General features: G+C 38.0%; 1 protein-coding gene across 3 annotated transcripts in view; it reads left to right on the top strand.

Annotated features, from left to right (window-relative positions):
* Positions 1-23,087, top strand: part of septin12 (septin 12) — a 48,208-nt gene extending 25,121 nt beyond the window's left edge. For all 3 annotated transcript variants that reach the window (XM_069673951.1, XM_069673952.1, XM_069673953.1), the window contains exons 2-10: positions 8,538-8,933; positions 10,675-10,803; positions 13,797-13,878; positions 15,141-15,278; positions 16,951-17,068; positions 17,305-17,400; positions 17,958-18,054; positions 19,673-19,724; positions 20,089-23,087. In XM_069673951.1, the coding sequence (XP_069530052.1) occupies positions 8,538-8,933; positions 10,675-10,803; positions 13,797-13,878; positions 15,141-15,278; positions 16,951-17,068; positions 17,305-17,400; positions 17,958-18,054; positions 19,673-19,724; positions 20,089-20,254 (1,274 nt within the window). In that variant the 3' untranslated portion in view covers positions 20,255-23,087. The remainder of the gene's footprint in view (positions 1-8,537; positions 8,934-10,674; positions 10,804-13,796; positions 13,879-15,140; positions 15,279-16,950; positions 17,069-17,304; positions 17,401-17,957; positions 18,055-19,672; positions 19,725-20,088) is intronic.
* The last annotated feature ends 487 nt before the right edge of the window (positions 23,088-23,574 follow it).

Below are 23,574 nucleotides of genomic sequence, written 5' to 3'. Positions count from 1 at the left end.
AGGTGTGACGGATCATTTTGTTGTAGGGGAGTGGCTGAATCAGCTGGAAGTATGAATCAGTTTACAGTAAATGATGGTTGTAGATAAAGACTGTCAGGTTTTAAGAAATTGAATGATGTGGAAACATTTGGAGGCGGAAGGAGGCCATGCTTGACCCTAGCTGGGGGACGACCCCCGGGGGTCAGTCATTCTTCTGATTTCTTCCATTTGGAGGAACACTGCAGCGAGGCGAGATGATCCCGGCGTGCAGCAGGGACCAAACAAATGCTTACATTTGTGCCACAGACGAGTGGTAGAATTATACTGCAGTACACTGTTTTTCAATTCACCCAAAATATTAGTTGTCAGATAGGACGCTTCTGTTTTTAACATCAAGCTGTTTATTCAATATGCTAACAGTTTCAAGTGTGAACCTGAGTGTCTGATAGTTGTACAGCAGCGTATGAGAGAATTGCACAAATGATTTTCATAATAGTTTCACTTCCCCATTTTTTGTACCCTCACTTCTTACTTTTCACATTTCTACTCTTTCTCTTCCTGTTTGTAAAGCATGGACTGTATGTAAGATGAGGGCAGCCTCTGTGTTTCAGATATGAAATCAATGTGAAAGAAGCACAAAGTAAACCATTTTATTCTATCTTTAAATCTATAAGATCTTGAAGAACTTTTTCAAAAAAAAGGAAGCTTTAAGGAAGCTTCTATGCACTCAGATTAAAGTGACCTCATCTTCCATCATCTTCAACGACCAAAACAAGTATTTATTTTAATTTAAATGAAGGAACAGAAATGTAACAAGCAGTAAGCAAAAAAATACAGTAAATCCTTTTACTGCGAGTGCAAATACATAAAAAAATGAAAAAATGAAAAAACACAACTGAACGCAATAAACACCTTATTGCCAGTGCCACTCTTGACTCTCCACTTGTTTATCTCTCTCTGTGCTATTTTACCTTTCTCCACTGTTTACTCAGCTTCCCTTTTTTACATCCATGTCGTATCAAAATAAACGTTTCGTTTCACAGATAAAAAATATAACAAATATGTAACTGGCACAAATGTTACACATGACTTACACTGTGCACTGGACTCATTTACATCAAGCATAAGTCCAATACCTAATGATTTGTTGATACCGGCCATTACTTACGGCAGCACATGAACAAGGAATGTACTTATTCTTTTCCACTTCAGGCACTGAAATATAACACACAAACACATGCAGCAACATTAGATCATCTGGGACACCGAATTTCTTGAGAAATGTTATAGTTACTTTAATTGGTCAGTTAAAGAGCCATAACGAACTGCACCCATGGGATGGAGGTACAGGGCTGAAGCTGAGAGCCCAGCCACTGCTGAGTAACTGATTCTGAATCAGAATTTCTGATGGGGGGAGCAGGAGGAGGTGGATGAGGTTAAGAGACGGGAGGCGTAGTCCTTCCCCTCTCAGGGATTAGTGGAAGCTTCTTGGACAATTTGCATGTGAATGGACCTAGAGCTGCTTTTAGCCACCAACATCACCCTCCCTCTCTCTATCCACCGCTCTCTTTTGTCTCTCACTTTTTCTGCACTCCTCACACTTCTCCTGGCATCAGGAAGAACCAGAGAGAGGGAAAGGGAGAGAGGCAGTCAGAGAGGGGAAGGGATAGTGAGATACACCGTGTTGACAAACTTTGCAGCAAAAAGAGTTTAGGAAGCAACAACAGTTCCTTCTCCCAGTCTTACCAGAGAGCTTCTCACTTCTAACCAGGGAGGCACGCAACTCGCTTTTGTGAATGAGAGAAGGTAGGATTCATTTTGTTTTTCAGATCCCCCCATGGATATTGGTGGTGTATGCTCAGTCTACTGAGCTAACAATGAAAGCTGACAGGAATGGTCCACTTTGATAGTTACGGTGGGGGATGATGCGTGTGTGTGGAGGGGCGTTTGATAGGGCTGGGGGTTAGGCCTCAGCTGGCTCCTTACAAACTATGTTAGAGGCATGTATTATATGTATGAAAGCTAACCCAATTTTCTATTACGTGCTTCATTCACTTATCTCACCATAAATAACTACTTTGAAACATCAGAAAACTAATTATAATCACATTTTCCTATAGGAACCAAGGGATATCATCAGGTGTCTTGTCTTGTCCGAGGTAATGGAATATTGTGATATCACAGAAACAAAAAAAGATAAGTCAATAAACAAGAGCAGTTAGATGATCAGGTTAAAAAACACTTCTGGATAACCCAATCTATTTGAAGGTGTACAAAATTATTGCACACTTACACTTTCAGTTATGGCCCACTATACTTACCATTGTTGTGTGCATAGTTTTCTTATGCAATGTGGTATTAATACCAAACTCTGGTGTGATGACTTTCAGTCTGATCTTTAAATAAAATGGCTTGGATAATCTGGATAAACTGTTTGCTCCCAAGCTGTCTGATTAGCTGCCTGTGCTTGTTTGATACCTTCTCAGACTTGTAATGCGACAGCCTTTCAAGGTCTCAGCAAATTGATTTGCTTAAAAACTTTATTGACATGAAGTGGAAGTAATCCTCAATAAGCTCTTTTGAGTAAATAATGGTAAGGACCATGTCTATGCATAAGTTACTAGGAGAAGTTCCTAACAGGGATTACAAATGTTTTTAATGGGGGTGCCCTGCTTATGGATCAGACTTGTTTGTCCAGAACATCCCATAGATGCTCGATTAGATTGAGATCGTGTTCCTCAAACCATTTCTGAACCATTTTCACAGTGTGGCAGGGCATTATCCTGCTGAAAGAGGCCACTGCCATTAGGGAATACTGTTTTCATTAAGGGATATACTTAGTCTCCAAAAATCTTTAGGTAGGTTGTATGTATCAAAGTAGCATCCACATGAATGGCAGGACCTAAGGTTTCTCAGCAGACCATTGCCCAAAGCATCATACTGCCTCACTCGGCTTGCCTTCTTCCCATAGTGCATCTTTGTGCCATGTCTTCTCCAGGTAAGCGATGCACACACACCTGGCAATCTATATGATGTAAAGGAAAACGCGATTCATCAGACCAGGCCACCTTCTTCCATTACTCTGTGGTCCAGTTCTGATGCTCACGTGCCAACTGTAGGCGCTTTCGGCGGTGGACAGGGGTCAGCATGGGCACCCTGACCATTCTGCCGCTACACGGTCCCAGACATAACAAACTGTGATGCACCGTGTGTTCTGACACCTTTCTATCAGAACCAGTTTGAACATTTTCAGCAATTTAAACCACAGTAGCTCTCCTGTTGGATCGGACCACTATGTATGTTGCTAGCAAACTTGTTGATAGTTGTTGAACTTGAAAGTTGGTACAACGTCATGTACAGGGAGTATGGCTTAAAATCCAACCTCTGTCTGCATTGGTGTTAAGATGTCCACTTACACTCACCCCCAGGAGTTTGCTAGTCACAAGGTCAAGGAAAAAGAGGGAGATGTAAGATCCTTTGTCTTGTATGTAGCTTTTTAACAAGCCTGAAGGGAACTGTGGTGTGAACTTTAATAGCCAATGAACAGCAATCTCAGAAGGCTCCCTTCCTTGTCCCAAACCATCAATGGAGGATGCCGTAACATCGCCAAGACCACCCTATATTATAGGGGTATATATTTAGGACATTTTACTAACTGTAGCATTCTGTGTGCTCAGTAGCAAGGAGTAGATGCAGTCCTTGACCAGCAGCTGAACCAGACCAGTACTAAAGGGTGGCTGTATCTTAGTGGTAGAGTCGTCGTCGTCGTCTCTCAATCGGAAGGTTGGGGGTTCAATCCCTGACTGCTACAGTCACATGTCGAAGTGTCCTTGGGCATGATTGCTCCCGGTGGCATAGCCATCATGTATGAATGGGCATAGATCTGATTGGAGATTGGCACTTAGGCCGTTGCCATCAGTGTGTGAATGGGTGAATGTGATATGTAGTGTAAATGCAGCTTTGAGTTGTCCGAAGACTAGAAAAGCGCTATATAAGTAAAGTCAAATTACTAAATCACTATTGAAGGTGAGTACCAATGGGTAGTCGTCATTCAGGCAGGCTGGTCTTATCAAGACAGATTACTTGAATGCTGGTATGAAAGACTAAGCAAGGGACCCATTCAATATCATTGTGATTACAAGTACCAGTTAGTCAGCACATAGTTTGAGGACCCATCCTATGATAGGGTCTGGTCCTGCTGCTTTTTTGTTGTTCACAAACTTGAAAGTCTTCCTTAGGTCATGCTAGGAACAGGTGATAGCTGTGAAAGGTACACCTAACCAGCTATTAACCTCTGCTTCAGCTGTTTTTGCTTGTTGAGGCTGGCCTTAAAGCAAACTTAGAATTTGTTTAGCTCCCTAGCTCGAGACAAATCAGCAAATGAGGAGGTGGGAGGTTCGAGGTGAGTTAGTTATCTTTATTCATAGACCTTGTTTACATGCTTCAGGGCTTGCCCCTCTGGAATTAAAGTCCTTCTTACCTCCCTGCTTTAACTGCTTTTCCTTCATTCAATTTGTAGCCTGCAATGAGTGCAATTATGGCATCCTGGATTGTTTTGGTAATCCACGGTGAACAGATTTAACAGAAGTTTTAGGTACAGTTGCATCTCTTGTTCCACAAATTAAATCTCACATTGTCATCAATGATGGTGGTGTCCGACAATGGGCTACAGTGTCATGAAGACAGCTTCTAATTGGCCTGACCTTTCAAGTCACCGGGGGCATCGGTTTTGTTTGTTTACATACTGTAGCAAGATGGCGGCCTATTAGCTTTTTCCTAACCCTGGTACTGATTCTAGGGGTTTATTCCTCCTAAGGCACTATTAATTTGTTGATGGAAGTCTTTGTTAAGATCCGAAAGCTGGATGTGGCATGTACTCTGCTGTGACAATCATTTATTTAAATTCCGTAGGTAGTTAGTGTGTGCATTTGACTAACAATAACCCCAGATCTGGTGAGCAAGACCAGGATAACATTCCCACTGCCATACCAATCCAATAAGCACAAGCCTCCTCATTTTTTCTAGGGCAGAGTATGTTGTTCTGCCAGATTGGAAAACAGAAATACCTCCTCAGTTACCTGTTTGAATGGAACTGTCTGGTTTGCCAGAGTTTTAGTGAAACAATGGACATATGCAGGATGGTGTCTAGTTTATCATCCCATTCCTGTGAATTGGCTAGCAAAATGCTTGGCAGAGAAGACCTGCATGACCTGAGATGCATGCAACGATGGGTGAGGGTTCACACCTTAGATTTCCTGTCATTATTATTCTTCTCTACAATTGAGTCCAACATGTGAATGCCTACAAGGAGAGTTTGTCTGCAATTGTGCACCAGTATTTCCATTTGTACAGTTAATTGCATCTCATCCATTTCTAGGCCATGTTGGATAACACCTTGTTCAAAATTATTTATTTCAAGCATTTATTTTCCAAACAGAATGGCAGACAAAGGCAACATTAGTGAGAACAAAGTTGTATCAGAAAATTATATATTATTTTGTGATTGTTAAAGATACCACATTTTGTATGATCTCTGTATCTCTCAGACAAACAGGAACAGAGCAGGGGTGAGAGACAAAGACAGCAACGTAACCTGGTCGTTATGTTTCTTTTTAAGTCTTGACCTTACACCCTGCATGCTGTCCCCAGATATACAGCAAAATAGGAAAGAAAATTCAGGCAGAGGTTACGGTTTTTGCAGTTTAACCGAAAACTGCAGAACTTTACTCATCCTATTTTACTTCTGCATCTGTGTATTTTAAGCTATTACAACGCTTCACTGGATGAGACTAAAAGGCCAGAATGTCTCCTTCTGACTTTCCTTTCTTTCCCATCATTTGTAGTTTTGGCTCCCTGAGCAAACGCTGCCTGGAGGAGTCTCTCTATCTGATGGTTGGACACACTTTTTGCTTTTCACATGCTTATACTCTACACAGACTCTGTGTGAATTTGTGTGTGTGTCCAGTGGTTAGTTTGTCTTCTAAATTTCCTTTCTACAGTGACTCTACAGTGGGTCAGGCCAGTCAAAGAAGAAATTTCATAACACTACCGTACATATTTACTGATTTCTTTTTTTTAAAATGGTGTCCAGCATTGTCCACAACATTTACATGCATGACTCAGACACAAAGATTTGAAGAATTAACTTAAAAAAAAACATTTGAAAGATATAGTAATAGTCCATGTATTCTATTATTCTGTTTGCATTTAAAATTTTTAAACAATAAACTAACTGTAACTTAATAAAGTTCACTCACAAGAGAAAAAATGAATCAGAAAAGTGTCCAAGATATCCTGACTTTTATTACTTAGTATGATTCAATCTCGAAAAATAAAGGATCCTACACTTGTCATAATGCAGCCAACTGCATCTTTTCTTTCACCTACTTCTTACCTACTAGAAATTATATCAATACAAACAAAAAAAAAATGTCAGGAGAATTCAGTAGAGTTTAAAATGTATTAATAATTCTTTTTAAAAACAGACTTGTAAGTGTCTCTTGCTCTGCCCTTCTCTGTCCTGACTCATGAGGATTAGTTCTTCTCTAATGGTTGTACGGTTGGATATTTATAGCTGATTAAATTATGTGGACTAACACAAACCAACAGCCTCTGTATGTGCATGTGTGTGAGTAAGTGAGAGTAGGGCTTAGTAAAATGATACAGCTTGTTGAGTCATGAAGAACACAAACATTCAAAATAACAGCTGACTGTGTCATTTTATTTGAGAGTATTTCCGTCCGTACAAACACGTACAGGCACACACAAGTTCAAGTTCTCAAAGGGATTGTCGGTCCCATCAAATCCTATTAAAGCTCTAAGGCGAGACCACACACACATACACACACACACACACACACACACACACACACACACACACACACACACACAAACCCCTTCTGTTACTCTGGTAGCCTTAGAGAACCATAAGTAGTTCCTGATCAAATATTGATGAGTGTGTGAGTATGATTATTACATCCCATACAAATATAACCTTTATAGTTCTGATGTTTTTGTGTTGCCTATCAATGCTCCTTCTAACCACCCTTGTAAACAACATGTACACCAGAACAGGATATTAAAATTGTGTTAGGAAGTCAGTGTTCTACTACTGCCGAGCTATAGTTGCACTTTGTGCAGACAAATGTGTAAATCTGATCATGGAACCTTCAGCACCTGCATCTCATCAATACAATTGTATTATGTGTACAATAATATACAGTACATTTATACAGATATATATATCCTCTCTTTAAAGAAGATAAACACACTTATTTCCTTTCTTTCTGAGAGATCGATTAAGGCGAATTAAAAGGATCCGATGGCTTTCCTGCCTGTGTGCGTTATGACCTGCCTACCTCAGTGAACTCTGCCTGTGCTTGCATGCCGCCTTAGCTGAGTCTTCCCCACGCTTAAGTTAGCAAAGTAGTTGCACAACCGTGACAGAGAATGAGTAATTTAATACTGTGATGAAAACAGCTCTAAAGCTCCAAACTTCTCTTCCTCTCATGGATTTGTCCTGCACCGTTAGTGATGCACATGCATGTTCAAAAACTGGCTTAATCTTTCTGTTTTTTGTTAAAGTTGACAACCCCTGCTATGAGACTTGGTTAGCCAAGCTTAGCATAAAGACTGGAAACATAGGGAAACAGCTAGACCTGCTATGTTCAAAATTCAAATATACACAAACCAGTTATGGGAATAAGCAAAATTAGGAAATTAGTTGACTTGGCATCGTATATAGACTGATGTAGACAGCATGACTCAATCTGGTAGAGGTGGCCTAACAAGTCACCTCACTAGTTAGTCAGCCTCGCCAGCATACACCTGGCACAAGGTTAGTTTCAAGCACGGGCAGCTGGTGGTAAAAGGAAGGGCTTTGTCACTGCCATTAAATTTCAGCAAACACCCTTAATGTTATTCAAAGTGAAAAAAAATAATAACAAAAGTGACGGTGAATCAATAATTGATGAAACTGCAACACAGACCTGTTTCCTTTAGGGGATTTCTCAGTCTCCCTGTTGCTGTTGAAACATGCAAACAGGTGAAGGGGACATGAAGAAAGGGCATGTTTTTGCGCAGGTGATTTTCCATAGCATTTTACACACATGATGCTCGGTGCATTCAATAAACACACGTATATTGACAATTTGTATATAGCCCCTCCCTGGTTTTTAGCTCAATTTTCAAAACAAAACAAAAAGTCAGCATTTCTTTATATTTTCAGTATTTAACACGTAGGAACACAGAAAGGACTAAACACAAATCATAATCATGAGCTATAGGCACACTAGTTCCATACACATGGCTGACATGTACACCAACATGAAGCAGAAGGTTTTCACTGAGACCTATGCATCGGCTTGTTCTAAAGCTAGTTTTAAGGTTTTGTCCCTCATTGAGCACTGACAAGTTTATTTTTCAATTACAAAAGAGAAGAGATAGTGATAGTTGCAGAATGATAGTTACTATTTCCTTCAATACAAAAATGCAAGACCCTCCAGAAAGAAAATGGGGAAATAGGTCTTCTCGTTCTTCATCTCTTACTTTTTCCACAGAAACAGCTGGAGAGCTGGAGACGGACTCGCTCACCCCAATGGAGGAGAGACAAGAGAAGGAGAGAGGCATTATGGGACAAGAGCAAGAAGATGAAGGCAAGAGCCAAGGACAAGGAGCAAGCATGAATGCCCAGAATTCCATGGCAGAAAGAGGGAAAAACTGTACAGAGATGGATGAGAAGGGAAAGGAGAAGGGAATGGAAGAAGGAGAGATGAAGAAAGAAATTGAGCTGGATGGGGAGGTGAAGGTGGAGCTCTGCCAGCCTGTCCAAGGCCTGCAGATAAGCTACATCAAGGGCAGTGACCTTTTTGGCTACGTGGGCATCGAGGCTGTACTGGACCAGATGAGGAGCAAGACCATGAAGGCAGGCTTTGAATTCAACATCATGGTAGTTGGTGAGTCTCACACAAATGAACACTGACACAGACAGTGACCAATTAACATTCATTATTTTCATTATTTTTTTCTTTATTATTGCATTTACTGATGAAAGGTTTGAACTTCCTTGGCTGCAGCATTGTGGTATACTGTGTCTGCTTTGTTACCAAGTTTTCTCACCAATGACAACACTTAATTGATGGCCAACATTTCTCAGGGTTGTCATAGAATTTTCAAACTGTTGCTTTTATATAAGTAGAGGAAGTTTGATTCTGTACGGCGGAAGTGGTTTTGAGAGTTGAGGCTATACTCGCTTTCCTCTTTCCTGGCACAAACACACACACACACACGCACACACACACACACACACACACACCTCGCTTGCTGATTGAAAACAGGAAGTTTTATAGTAAGAATGACTTTATCATTAACAAGGTCAATGGATTTTAATATGTGCCGGACTGTGTTTTCTAGTAGTGTATATCAGTGTGTGCATACAGTTTGGGTGTCTGTGAACATTTTGGAATTTCACTGAATTTGAAGTCTTAATTCATAGAAGAAGACACGGTATTGTATAAATTAATGGTTAATAGAATAATGCATATGATACACAATACATATAATAATACATTGTTTGTATTATTAAGAATGATTATAGAAGGGCTGCATTGTGATATCTTTTTGTTCTGCGATATTTATTGCGATTTTATAAAATACAGGAAATTATACCAGATAAACGCAATGTGTTTTCATATTTATATAAACAATAATCAATTATACTTTTTATTATTAAGGACTTTGAAGTCTATTTGCTTTTAACCAAACACAACCCCCCTCCTACTTTTATCACTCTTAGTTTAGACTCTGAGACTCTGAACTCATGAAAAAATTAGAGAGAGTTCAGGTTTCGCGACACGTTCTTTATAAAACAAATACATGGGCTGCAGTTGTGTTATTAATATGGTATGTCATCAACCATTGCTAATGAGGATCAAAAGTATGTCTAATCACAGCATGATGAGCCCTGTGACAGTCACTTTATGAAACGAAAAATCATGTCTCCTGCTTCCCGTTGTTCCTGTCGGCACACAACCTCACGCGGTGTGAGTGCTGCAGGTGTAGCCGCTAAAAGTTAACAGTCTATTAATTTGCTTCAATATAACATGTCCTGTGATGTGAATATTGCACATGCACACATCACAATTGCGGTTGTTAAATTATATATTGTGCAGCCCTAGTTTATAGTTACACATACTTAAGTATCTGCTGCAATACAGAAAAATACAAAACTGTGAGCCTTTTAAAATATAAATAAAGCAGTAATGATTCTGAATGGTTTGCAACAAACTCCAAAGAGACTGAAAACTAATTTCAATAAAATGTAAATAACTTTGTCCCTTCCCTGAGCCAGCCTTCCAAACTGTAGTTGGGAGACTTCTGGTATCATTAGGCTGATGCAATGGGCCTGTAACATATGGATAAGTCTAACAGAGTCTACTGTATGTGCATCTCCCAAATTGAGTTTCAGGCCTTTTCTTTTTTTATGAGTCAACCAATGAAAACTTGGTCCAATAAACTCAATGTACTATTAGGGGCAGCCCTACAGAAAATTTTCCATTTGTGTGTGTAACAAATTAAGGCCATTAGGGTAATAAGAGTCAGAATCAGCTTCTAATCCAATACTTTTACTTACACAACTAGCGTCTACCTTTTATTGTATTCTTTGGATAAGGAGACATTAGTTTCATGTATCTGCAGGTCAGAGTGGTTTGGGGAAATCCACACTGGTCAACACTCTATTCAAGTCCAAAGTCAGCCGCAAGTCCTGCACATCCAACTACGAAGAGAAGATCTCCAAGACGGTCAAACTGCATTCAATCAGCCATGGTGAGTCCACATACACACAAACACACACACACACACACACACATACACGGAGGAAATGTGTTATGATTCCGAACAAAGTTGAAGATTTGTATGTTGAACTGCACTTTGAATATCAAATATGTGTTTATGCACAATGCAAAAATGTTGATTTGTTTTCAGCCGTGTGTCTCTGTAAATTCTTTGTTCCTTCTTCTACTTCCACTGACTGTTTTTTGTTATACCTGTTTGAGGACATTATGACTGGTATGAAACAAGACAGCACTCACATCCTACTTTCATATCATTGTTCCTTTCTCTGCATGTCTCATGACTGGGAATCCCAGCTTGGGTTGTGACAGCTTCCTAAAACATTTTCCTAGTTTTCTTTTTTAGTTAGAAAGGTGTTAAATATCTACTCTCAGATTGATCCAGAATACTATGCTTTGAAAGTCACTATTCTTTCCAAAAGGGGGGGGGGGGGGGGGGGTTATTTGCACATTTAACACCACCTTCAACACCTGATCTACACTGCTATGGATAGGTTACTTTCACATAGAAAGTGATGTGTTTTTAAAAATGTATGATGTAGTTTCAGAGAGTATGATGATATTTGAGGTTAAATGATGTCTATGAGAGATTTGCTATTGTTTTACTGCCCTTACTTCAACATCTACAGTTGGATGAAGTCATCATCCACAACATAGGAAATCATTAAGCAGAACTAACCCATGGTAATATTGGACACTTATATGATTTTTTTATGTCAATATAATACTATGATGTCTCAAAGTTAAAAACGTGTTCTAGATGCTGGTGGATGGATGCTAATGCTCATTAGCATTGATATATTTGATGACATCACATCAATTACAACTAGATAATACATATTATTTTTGTTTAAGAAATTTGTGATTTGGTGAAAGAAAATGTTTTCCAGCAGCTGCTATTTTTTTCTGACAGACTGAAGCATTGCAACACTACAATTCTTAATGTATGAAATATGAGCTTTTATATTTGAAAGAATTACATTATTCACAAGCTTATATTTCTCCTGAACAGAAATAGCAGTGAAATTTCAACATTGTTTTACAGATCTTAGACAATAGCCTCTTGTTGAGGTAGTTTTGTTGATAAAGAATATTGCAAGTTCCTCACATCTAGTGGAGGTTTGGTCTGGGAGGAAGATGACAGAGGCAGGATTCAGCATCTAGTTAATCATTGTAAACTGTGTTTTTGTGCTGAAATGTATAGATCAAGTGTATTCCCACAACTGTGAGTGGACCCTGTGACATGCTTGGTGAAGTCAGGGTCTTCAAACAACATTAAACTTAAGTGTTTAATAAGTGCTATGTGTGAGATCATTAAAATGTAATTTAAATTATCAGTAATGACAATCCTGTTGTGGCCTAGGATGGCAGAAGTTTAAAAGTCAGAGAATTCAGACAGGAAGCAAGGATTTGGAGACAAGACAGCATCCATCAACCACATAAGCTGTCTTTACCACCTCGATTAAAAGCATCAAATCAAGATCTCTGGTGGTACAATCATTTAAGATAAAAGTTTAAGCACAACTTAAATAGTATAGTCTGTTTGTGTGTGGTCTGAGTGGGCTTTTTTATGGTAAAGGGCTGCAAAGTTATAATGAATAGTGTTGCAACATGCTTATGTGAGGTGGGGAAGTTACAGGATATCTTGGTCCTGTTTCTGCCATTTTCTTGTATGAATGGGGAGATATTTATTTGATCCAAGGTATGTAAAGATAGGAATCTGCTAATCTGCACTTGATTTATTCTTTTAATTATATTTGCTTTTTGGGCATAACCAACCAGTGCGAGTTAGAGTGTCATATCACATGACCTTTCAAAGCCAGGTGTGCCTACCCCTCTGTCAAGGGCATAAGTACATTTGCTACTTGCACAACATTAGGGCTGGGAGTTCAAATGTCTTGGTGGTAAACTAGCAAAGACAGTTGTGCTGAGTTATGTGTTGCATTGTTCTAGTTGTAAAAAAAAAAGTGCCTTCAGTGCTTTTATCTCAGTTTTATCATTAAAACATTCTTCTGATCAGATTTTAGAGTTTATTTTTCCTAGATTTTTCCCATATTTATGATGCTAAGACTATTTGAAGAGATACTATTGCAGGATAGCATTATTCATTGTGCTTGTTAGTTGTTACCCCTATTATCCTACAAGAGAGTCTGGGAAAGCCTTGCATGTGTTCAACTACAATTTGAAGGCAAGCCTACTTACTGCTTTGAATTATGTTTTATGTGCTCCTTCATTTGTTTGTCTTCATTTCAAGTTAATTTGACACCGCCATGGTTGCAGCATGAGCATTAGATCCCATGTAGGAATCTAACCGTGTCAAAGAAAAAAGACAAACTTGTTACTTGTTTAAAAACATTGATTAAAAAAAGTATTAATAGTCCATTATTAAATGTTTGTGATTTCTGACAAATAAATATTCTGTTAGGCAATATTCTCCCTCTAGCTATTACTTCTTGTGGTTCAGTCTTTCAAAGAAAATTTAAGCATGTTGCTTAACCATTGTTGACTCAGTTGTTGATCAATCATGCATAACCTCATAATAATGACTTCTGTAGTGTTTACTTTGTGCCATTTTCAATTTTGTTCATTTCTCTGTCATAGCCTCCAGCTCTTTTGCTTATAGTCTCTCATGCCTTTTTTTGCGTTTTCGTATCTTTTCTTTTTTTCCAAACAGTCTTTCAGACTTCTTTCTGCCGATTGTTATGATAAGAGTTAGTCCTTTGGAGTCTGTGATTAGAACTGCATCCCTAGCAATGGTATCTACTCACTTTTCTTGATTTCGCTGAACTCTGTATGTGTGGCATATGCCAATGGTGAAACTCACGTATCATAATCATGAGACTCGCATTTATGTGCACTTGTTTCCTTTCAACCCTTCATATTTCAGACTCAAATTGTCTTTTAACTGTAAACCACTCAGCTGTGACATAGACCCCTATGTAAGCCTTCTCTATCCTTCCTGTCTAGTAATTGAGGAGAAGGGGGTGAAGATGAAGTTGACTGTGATCGATACTCCAGGATTTGGAGACAATATCAACAATGAGAATTGGTGAGTATCAGGACGCAGACAAGAAATGACAGATGGATCGAAGCAAAGAAAAAGATGACACTTTTGAATACTTGATTTCAGTTATTGTAATCCAAAGCAAAAAGCAGAGTTAATAGGAAATGTTATCTTTATTTGGCGAATCCACAACATTAATGACCCTTTTAATAATACTGCACCAGTTAATCACAGTCAATTTAACTGCACACAGACTTCATCTGAGCATCAAATTTGTTTCTTTTACTTTGGATTTCTACTTATTTAAGTTGTATCTGTAGTCATTGACCTTTTCTTTGTTTGTTTAGCCATAGTAGATTAGTGTTTACTCGCAACACTTGCAGAGACCGGAAAAGCAGCCGCTTACCTACCCTCTCTGGAAGTCCAACCACTGCTGGATGATGGAAAATGCGTCACTAACTGGGCGCCGCTTGTGATTCTTTCCGCGAATGTTGCCACAAACACCCAGTCCTTAATAATACTATATACTGCAAATGCAAAGGCTTTCATCTGTGGGCCATAGGCTCAATCACCATTGTGTTACCTCATTCGGCGATAGATAGTGACTTAACAGATATGTATTGAAGTGGAAATCTTGGAGATTATATCTTTAAAGCCTTAAAGTGAGGACTTTTACCTCAGAGTCAGCCATTAATTTTATTTTCTCTTAGTTCTTGTAACTTGCCCCCATTGATATTGGCACAAATGTTTTCAGATATGCAATGATATGAGAACTTCTACAGAAAAGTTTGTTAATGGTGTCATTACATACTTTGTTCAACAGAGTGTGCTTCTTTTCAATAATCTCAGCACTCACAGCACTTTTCATTTTGGAAACCATATTGTTAGTAGTTGAACATTCCCCCTCTTAAATTGCAGCTTAAAAAGTCCCTTATCAGTGTGGGTTCTACCATTCTCATGGACACTAGGATATTTTGACTCAATCTCACATACAAACTATTGCTGCACCAAATAAACACTAGAACATTAATCCTCTGCTAAACATAATCTCCAACAAACCACAGCCTTTGTTAGAAGTAAACTATTTATATAACTATTTATATTCCTAAGGTTCTTCCTATCCTTAAGGATAGAAGCCTAAATATCAGAAGTCAGAAATTATTAATAATGTCTATTTAATTTTTGCAGATTTTTGCAGATTTGTTGATCAGCATATAAACATAGAACAATATCAATCTCGTCCTTTCATGAAATGAACAGAATAATGCTGTTAATCACTGACACTTTTCTGCTGCTCCACCCTCTAGCTGGGAGCCCATAGTGAAGTATGTCAACGAGCAGTATGAAAAATACCTGATAGAGGAGTTGAATGTCAACCGTAAAAGGAGAATACCCGACAGCAGAGTCCACTGCTGTATCTACTTCCTCCCTGCTACTGGTCACAGGTCAGTACTAATTCACTGCTGAGTTCACTCAAGGCTGTTCATAACAGAATTATTAATCTGTCTTTACAAAAAGCCATGCTGCTGTTATAGTGTACCTGGCATATTTCATTGACAAACTCTGCCTAATTATAAGTAGATCCTGTGTCCTGACTAGCGTTTAATTTATTCCTTCTCTAATTTCTGGTATCTGTCTGTATTGTTTTTGCACTTAAAAACAAAAAACAAGATATGAACTCAACTAAGAGACATACAGACATGAACCTGTGGAAAACACTTAAGCCAGATATATACTTGCTTTTAACCTTGCGTTCACGAACACAACCAGCTGCGTTGTGAGCGTGATTGTTCCCATACTTGCCTATGCACTTTGCGTGTTACTGGAGGATACCGCTAGGGGGCATGCCAGAGAGCTGAGGCCGTATGCAACTACCAAATTTGTGGGATGTAAACAACAGACATGGTGACACTCGAGGAGGTTACTATTATATTAATTCTGAGATCACAGCAGAAACAGCAACAGCTTTTGTGTGTTCGGTAGACGGAACACACCGTCGGCACCATCCCCACTCCATTTCTCCAACATGTTCCTCCGTACACGGAAGTAACAGTCCCGGACTTGTTTCCATTTAGTTTTGCAGGTTTCCACGTCGACTTAAATGAAATTCATCTCACATCGTACTGATCTGGATAATTGCGGACTTGGTTTTTCAGCTCTTCTTCAAAACTTTCTGCCATTGTTGACCCTGCTCGCTGTGTTAACCCTTGTGAAAGTTTGATTTTGGTGATTCTGTTTTATTTTGTTATTTTGTGCCAGCAAGGTTTCTCTCCTGGCATTTAAGATAAGTCAGTCTGTTAGGTTTTTTTTTATTTTTAATTCAATCAAACCTCACAATGGATGAACTAATAAAATGTACACCCACAATTAATGACAAAACCCCACCCAACAAGAACAATACAAACTCAAAATCCTCAGTTGCTTGCAAATCAAAATGTTCATATATTTAAAACACAAAACAACGAAACCCACAATCCCAAAATCCACAAAGCAATATAAAACAGTCCAACTCAAAATTCCACTTGGGGTTTTCTTTTTTACTCTTCTGTTTATGTAACCAATGCTTAGCATATCTTAAAATAATTGCAGAGACCATTTACTGTAACAATCCAGCATAATTTATTAAGGGTCTGGTAGCAGTTTACCACCTGTATCCAGTTACTCTTGCTGGACTTGAGCTGCACTATCCTTATACTGCAGGTAATCACTCTTATCCCATACCTGTAAGTACCCTAAACTCATGAACGAAGGAAGCTTACCCTTCATTCAAAAAGATGAAGATGAAGCTAATAGGTATAAATGCAAAATTAACTAAACATCAGTTTTATCTCTCAACATAGTATAACCTTATATGCAAGAAAATACATTTAAATGAAATTACAGTTTACTGAAAATAAATGACTTATTCAGTCCACTTGCAAGTATGTATGCTTTTATCCTTTATAAATGACTTTTCTCAGTCCATTATTGGAGAACCACGAAAATTCAAAATCCAAAAGAGTCTCTTTAGTAAGGATCCAAAAGAGTCCTTTAATGCATTCAGTCAGTAGGTCCTTGTCAATCAAGGCAACATGCTCAAAAATATTTTGCTGACCACTGATCTGAATTTGTTTCCAGGTTACGTCCCATCGACACTGAATTCATGAAGAGGTTGGGGAAGATAGTGAGCATCGTACCAGTCATCGCCAAAGCCGACACACTCACCATTGAGGAGAGACAGGACTTTAAAGAGAGGGTAATAGAACACGCATACATACCCACAGCTTGCAACTGTAGTTTCCTTTCCTGCAGATGTTGTTCTAATTGTGAAATATGAAAAAAACAGTTTTTATGTAAGAATAAATCTTCACTACAACACCTTAGACCATGCATATGTTCAGTCCTCATACTTCTGCCTTAACATTTAGCGTTTGGTGTAAACCAGCTAACCTGACTCGTTTAACCTGTGTTTAACCTTTGACCCTTTGACAGATAAGGCAAGACTTGACAGCCAATGGGATTTGTGTTTACCCCCTGAAAGAGTATGATGAGGATCCGGAGGAACGTATCCTGAATGACAGGATCAGGGTATCTTCTTCTCTGTTGTCATTTAGTCACAGCAAAACTGACTTTTTGTAGTCTTCATTATTCTATGTATTATGTGAAACAAGAAATTAGTGACAGCTGACACAGAATGCAATCACACCCAACTTTTTGTGGAACCATAGAAATATTGTTAATAAATATGTTAATTACATTTGGTTGTTTAGGTTTGACTTCCCATTACAATTCATTTTAATTTGTTTGCCCTTTGTTCAGTAGAAGGGACAATGTGTGAAAATCTGGTTTCAAAACCTTATTATTTCCTGATCTAAAATCCCCAAAGGAACCCCTTTTTGTTTTACGTTGATGCATTTAAAATTAACTTATTGGCAAGAGTCAAGAAAAATCCATTGAATAACAAAGCCACACTCATTGTCAGAAAAATATGATCTGAAATTATGTGACTATGTCATCTTTATAGTGCAGAGATTAGCATTTGCAATCATTTGTTAAATGTGTGCTGGTACTGTAGATATCATATGTAATAATGAATGAATCCCTCAAACCAGTCTGACTGAGAAATGTTGATATTATGTGTCCAGGATAGCATTCCCTTTGCTGTGGTGGGAACGGACAAGGAGCACCAGGTGAATGGAAACAAGGTGCTGGGCCGTAAAACAAAATGGGGAATCATTGAAGGTAAGCCATCAAGTGCAACCTCTTTGCATCATTTGGCTCCTGAACTTACATACTTGGCCACAAAGGGCACATTGTAGTCATGTTAAGCTACCCAGATGGATGTGAGACTGGAGGTGGGTTTTTTTTCCAGGGTTATGGTGACAGCTGTCAATGTAAAGGCAGAATTAAAACTAGTGTCAAATGTTGAAATTCGTGTATTTCATGTAGACAAATCAAAAAGGTCTGTAATTCATTTTTACAGAGATCGATTGCTCCATAATTTCGGAAACTGAAGTTTACATGTGCTCTTTTTCCATTGACTGGAATAATTGAAGGAAGATTGCATTCAAAAAAATGTATCCAACAACATTTACATTAGTGTTTACGAGTAAAACATGTTCATGTACTGTGGGCTAAATTTATTATATATATATATATATATAAATCTGTCTGGATCGTTAGTGGAGCACAGTCGGAAGATGTATTGTTGCAAGTTTGGTGTTAATTGAGCAAACATTGTGGGACAATGATGCTTTACTTATTTTTCATTGTCTGTTGTCAGACAAATTGGAAGCAAATAAATAACCTTATTAAGGCTGGACATTTAATATACATTTCCTTAACATGTTAAAAAGAAAAACAGTCATCACAATGTCTAAAAAGTGTCAAGGATGTTTTTGTATATTCCATATGTTGGATGGATGTCAGAATCAGAATCAGCTTTATTGGCCAGGTATGTACATATATAAAAGGAATTTGACTCTGGTTTAACTTCGCTCTCTATGTACAAGCATTAAACAATAAATATTAAACTAAAAACTACAATATTAAATATTCAACATTAAACTAATATGTAAATGCTACAAGAGACAATAGTGCAATGATGAGAAGTGCAAAGGATGCTGAAATAATATGTATGTAATATCCAGCTGTGTGAAAGACTGGTACACTACTAGTGTTACCACTGGTAGAGTCGGTCGTCTTTCAATCGGAAGCTTTGAGGTTCGATCCCCAGCTCCGTCAGGCTACATGTCGAAGTATCCTTGGGCAAGACACCGAAGCCCAAATTGCTCCCAGTGGCATAGCCATGAATATGATAACTGATTGACAGTTGGGCGCTATACGTAGCGGCCTCTGCCATCAGTGTATGAATGTGTGTGTGAATGGGTGAATGTGATATGTAGTGTAAAAGCAGCTTTGAGTGGTCGCAAAGACTAAAAAAGCGCTATTTAAGTACAGTCCATTTACCATGTTACTGGCAGGATCCAGTTGGTTATTCTGTCATAGAAACTTTAATATTTTACAGTATTATAATAAGTAAGAATCTGCCACTGTTTGTTTTTTGGTTTGCATTTTTTTTTACCAGGATTCCATTCCTTTTTTAATTTATTTTAAGCATTAGCTTAGTTTAGTCATACTTAAATACTATATTTGTAGTTTTGGTAAATAAAATGAAAAACTGAAAAAATCTTCTGTAACGTGCAATTACCATGAAAGCGATTATTGGAAAATAAAATAAGTAAAACTATTGGGTAAGAACAAGTCTAAAGAAAGTGAAAAAAGGGTTATAATGTTCAGACGTGTTTTAGTCTGTATCTTCAAAGCTGACCATATAATCGATCTTTTTCTCTTTCCTCAGTTGAAAATGTTGCACACTGTGAGTTTGCCAACCTGAGAGATCTACTCATCAGGTGAGTTGGACTGTGCTGCTGTAGCTCTCTACAGTTCTTAATAGCAGTTTGTTAGGACATAAAAAGTCGTTAGATAAGGGTGCCACTACAATGTTTAAGATGAGGGTCATGGAAGGTAGTTTAAGATATGCTCAAGCAATTTTTTGACAATCTGTAAATTTGTCATATCATTTCAGTCATATGAGCAAGATTGATTGCCGTAAAACTTTGTTCAAATGATCTTCCAGCCAAAACTCTACTGAAAAAATCTAAGTGTGTTAAGAAAAGCAGGGAGTGTTGGAGTTTGCAGATTGCTCTAAATCAAATTTATCACTGAAACTGTCGCAAAATCAACATCAGTCTTTCCGTTTGTTTTTTTGCAAAGGTCTCACCTACAGGACCTGAAAGACGTGACACACAATATTCACTATGAGACATATCGCGTGCAACGGCTCAACGAGAGCAACATGAACTTCAGTGAACTGGGACTGTCCACCTGGCTGCTGGAGAATGGAACTGGAGAAAAATATGAATCAGAGAGCCACCTCTGATCTCTCCATCAGTCATCTTCATGCAGCAAACGGAGGAATACTGATGCTCCTAATCTATATAGAAAGCTATTCTTTTACACACACAAAATGAGATGGAGAAATTGTTTTTAAAAATGGATGTCTTTGTTTTATAATGGGACGAACTAGTTTATTTTTCTCTAAGTGAAAAATTATATATGAGATTTTACATTTAGACATAAGAAATGCATCAATCAGGATATATTTTTGAATTTGAGCTCATATATACTTTCTTGAAGGATGGCGACATATACAGGGCAGGCAAGAGCAAGCAGCACAACATGGCACAATGAGAGGATGCATTAACATATATCACCTAATGGTATCTAAACCTCTTGGTATCTACAATATGAATGATACACTATGTGACCAAAAGTATGTGGACAATTCAGGCCTGTCACCCAACATCAATGACGGACTTAACAGCATCAGATTGATGCCTATGGTGTCCACATCGCATGGTAAACTCTAAAATAAGGGTGAAACGTATAGGTGTCTTCATTCTCTACAGGTGTCCACTTTGGCACTCTAGTGTATCATTCCGGTTTAAGTCAAATGAGTGTCTGATTCTTTTTCTTGATCTGAAATGTGACTCTTAGGAGAAAACTCATCATGTCGCTTTTACTTGAGACTGGTTTCTGAATTCATTTGATATCAGGTGCAACAATGAACACCATGCAGCAAGTAACCAGCAACCGATAACCATGACGTGTAGATGATATGCAGGTTTAAGTTGCTTGTTAAGAAAAAAATAGTTTCTTTTTTTGTGTTATTTTATCATTGATTTAAACAATTTTAATAGAAAAATTGTTGTATTGTTGTTTCCAGTTAATTCCAACAAAATTTTTTGACAGAATTCAGGGATAAACTGTGTTACGTTCTTCACTGGAATTGTTTAGAGGCTGCTGTACCTTTTATAAAGTAAAAAAGCCCTTGCAGATGTTGACAGAGGGACAGTGTCATCGCCATTATCCCTATTTGAGCAGTTGATCGCGTCATTTACATCAGGAATGAATACTCATGACTTTTGATGTGCTCAAACAATGAGTCATTGAAGTATTTGCCTGCTCACCTAAATCCTACTCCTCTGTTACATTTTTAAGATATGCATAGAGGGAGAGTCTGATATAATTACCCTATAAAGAGTTATTAAAGTCCTGTTTCATTGCCTCCTAAACCTAACAGTGATGTCATTGTGTCATGATACACCACGGCACCCAAACAGCACAGGGATAAGTTCATCCACTGGAGGTCAGCATAAACAAGACCAGCTGTTGTTAAGTGGTTCTTTAATGATTTGACATGATGTGCCTTGACTTAACTATGTATGTAGCAGTGCACTGTGAAGTGCTGTAGAGTGCAGCGTGAGGACAAAGCATGTAGCAAATTGAGGGCAAATTGGATAAGAAATGTCTTTTCAGATCTATACACATGCGCATAAATATTTTCATTTGTCACTTGTCACACAGACAGCTTTCACCTCCATAATGCTCAGTCGGTTCAGTACACGCTGTAGTTAGGCTTGGTCTGTTTTTTTATGTAATGGACACATATTTTCTCCTTACCAGTTTACAAAGAGTTAAGTATTGACTGAGGCTTTTCCCTTCCTGTACTTGAGTAATCATTTAGTAATCCCACTTTTTTGGTTTATGCATTTGTTAATCATATATTTAGAAGATCCTTTGTGACATTTCTTTATCAAGGCAAGCGATTGAGATATGCATGTCATACATTCACAATGGCAACCAGTTCTTTCCTAGTGGACACAGAGCAGTTGATTATATGTTAAAGGAATCAAGTTTGACTATCTGTGCCTTAGTTAAGCCATCAAACAAAATGACAACAGTTACATTTTGTTGCTATCTTCTTCATAGAATTTTAATACACAGAAGAACAATTTAATTGTGCGTAACAGTGTAATTTTACAGCTTTAGACGTCCAGTTATTGAAAAATCAAAAACTAGTTTTACCTAACTTTCTGGTTGATAGAAACCAATATAAAACAACATAATTTGGCAAAATTATGTAACTTTATAGACTTTATATAGGATATGTGAAGAAATTATCTTTAACGTGGCACAGTTATTTTTTCCTCATTTTTACCTGTCTAGCTTACCAGAACAAGGAACTGATGTTGAATTAGGTACAACTAATAGATCGACTAACTTGTGGCATGTTTAAAACTGTCGGATTTTACTTTGCATATTGGCTGTGTGAAATGTTGAAACAATTGTTTAAGATGGAAAAGCATTCACAGCTGTCTTTCTACAGATAAATGAAGGTTAAAACTCATTTTTAAGAGAAGCTGAATATGAGTTCACTCTTTTCTGTCACTTAACTACACAATCTTAAGTGAGAGTAAGCTACATGTTAATACATAAGCATACACATTGTGGACTAGTGGAAACAATATAATATTGGAAAATTAATTTTTTACGTATAATTTGTCTTTGTCAGACCTCATCTGATTTTTTCCACTCCATTTTAATGTGTAGTTACAAAACAAAAAAATTATCTTTCTTTTTTCAAAGTTGTTTAACTACCATTCCCTTCCCCCTGTTTACTAAAATAACCTTCACAATTGCAACGTACAGCATGTCAGACATTCAGTGTTACTGTCCTCCTACCTCTAAGCTTTCCTCTACATCTAAACCTTCATGTCAACCTCCCACCCCTGTGTCTTATACTCAGGATGTACTAACAGTTCCTGTATAATAATTGTCTTTGTTACTGTATGATTATTGTCTTTTTTATAGTATTAATGATACCCATTTTAACACTGTTGATTTGAAATTAAAAACTTGTCACCTTTCCAGTTCTGTGTGTGTGTCTGTGTGTACTTTTAATAAACCCACTGACTTAGACCCTAATATGACCACCACTACGGCTTTCGGACCAACTACAACTTTGAAACAAGGGCCCCACAGGGGTTTCAAAGGAACCCTTCACCTGAGATATTTTAATAAAATAGTTTTTCAGGAGGTTTTACCATTTCAGTCATTTGTAGGATGTTAGGGAGTTCATACAACTTAAAATATCACAAAAGATGCTTCTGCATTTAGACATAGTCAAGTTTTAGTATCATGTCAAGTAATAAAATGCTCTCCATAGGGTTATGTTTAACAGGGAAAACCTGGTGCTAATGAAGCTGTGGTGGTACTTATGAAGAAGTTTAAGGCTTCAGCATACATGCACATGTCACATGTGTGGGCTCACTATGGACCCATACAATACTTTTTGCCCAAGGCACACACTTATATAAATAAATCCATAAGAACCACCAAAGTTAGCAAATGGAGTAC

This window comes from Semicossyphus pulcher, unplaced genomic scaffold, assembly GCF_022749685.1.
Source record: "Semicossyphus pulcher isolate SPU_LCO1_2020_fin unplaced genomic scaffold, fSemPul1.0.p SCAF_23, whole genome shotgun sequence".
Classification (NCBI taxonomy): Eukaryota; Metazoa; Chordata; class Actinopteri; order Labriformes; family Labridae; genus Semicossyphus; species Semicossyphus pulcher.
Note: the sequence above shows the minus strand (reverse complement) of the source record. Positions and strands in the feature narration are given on the sequence as shown.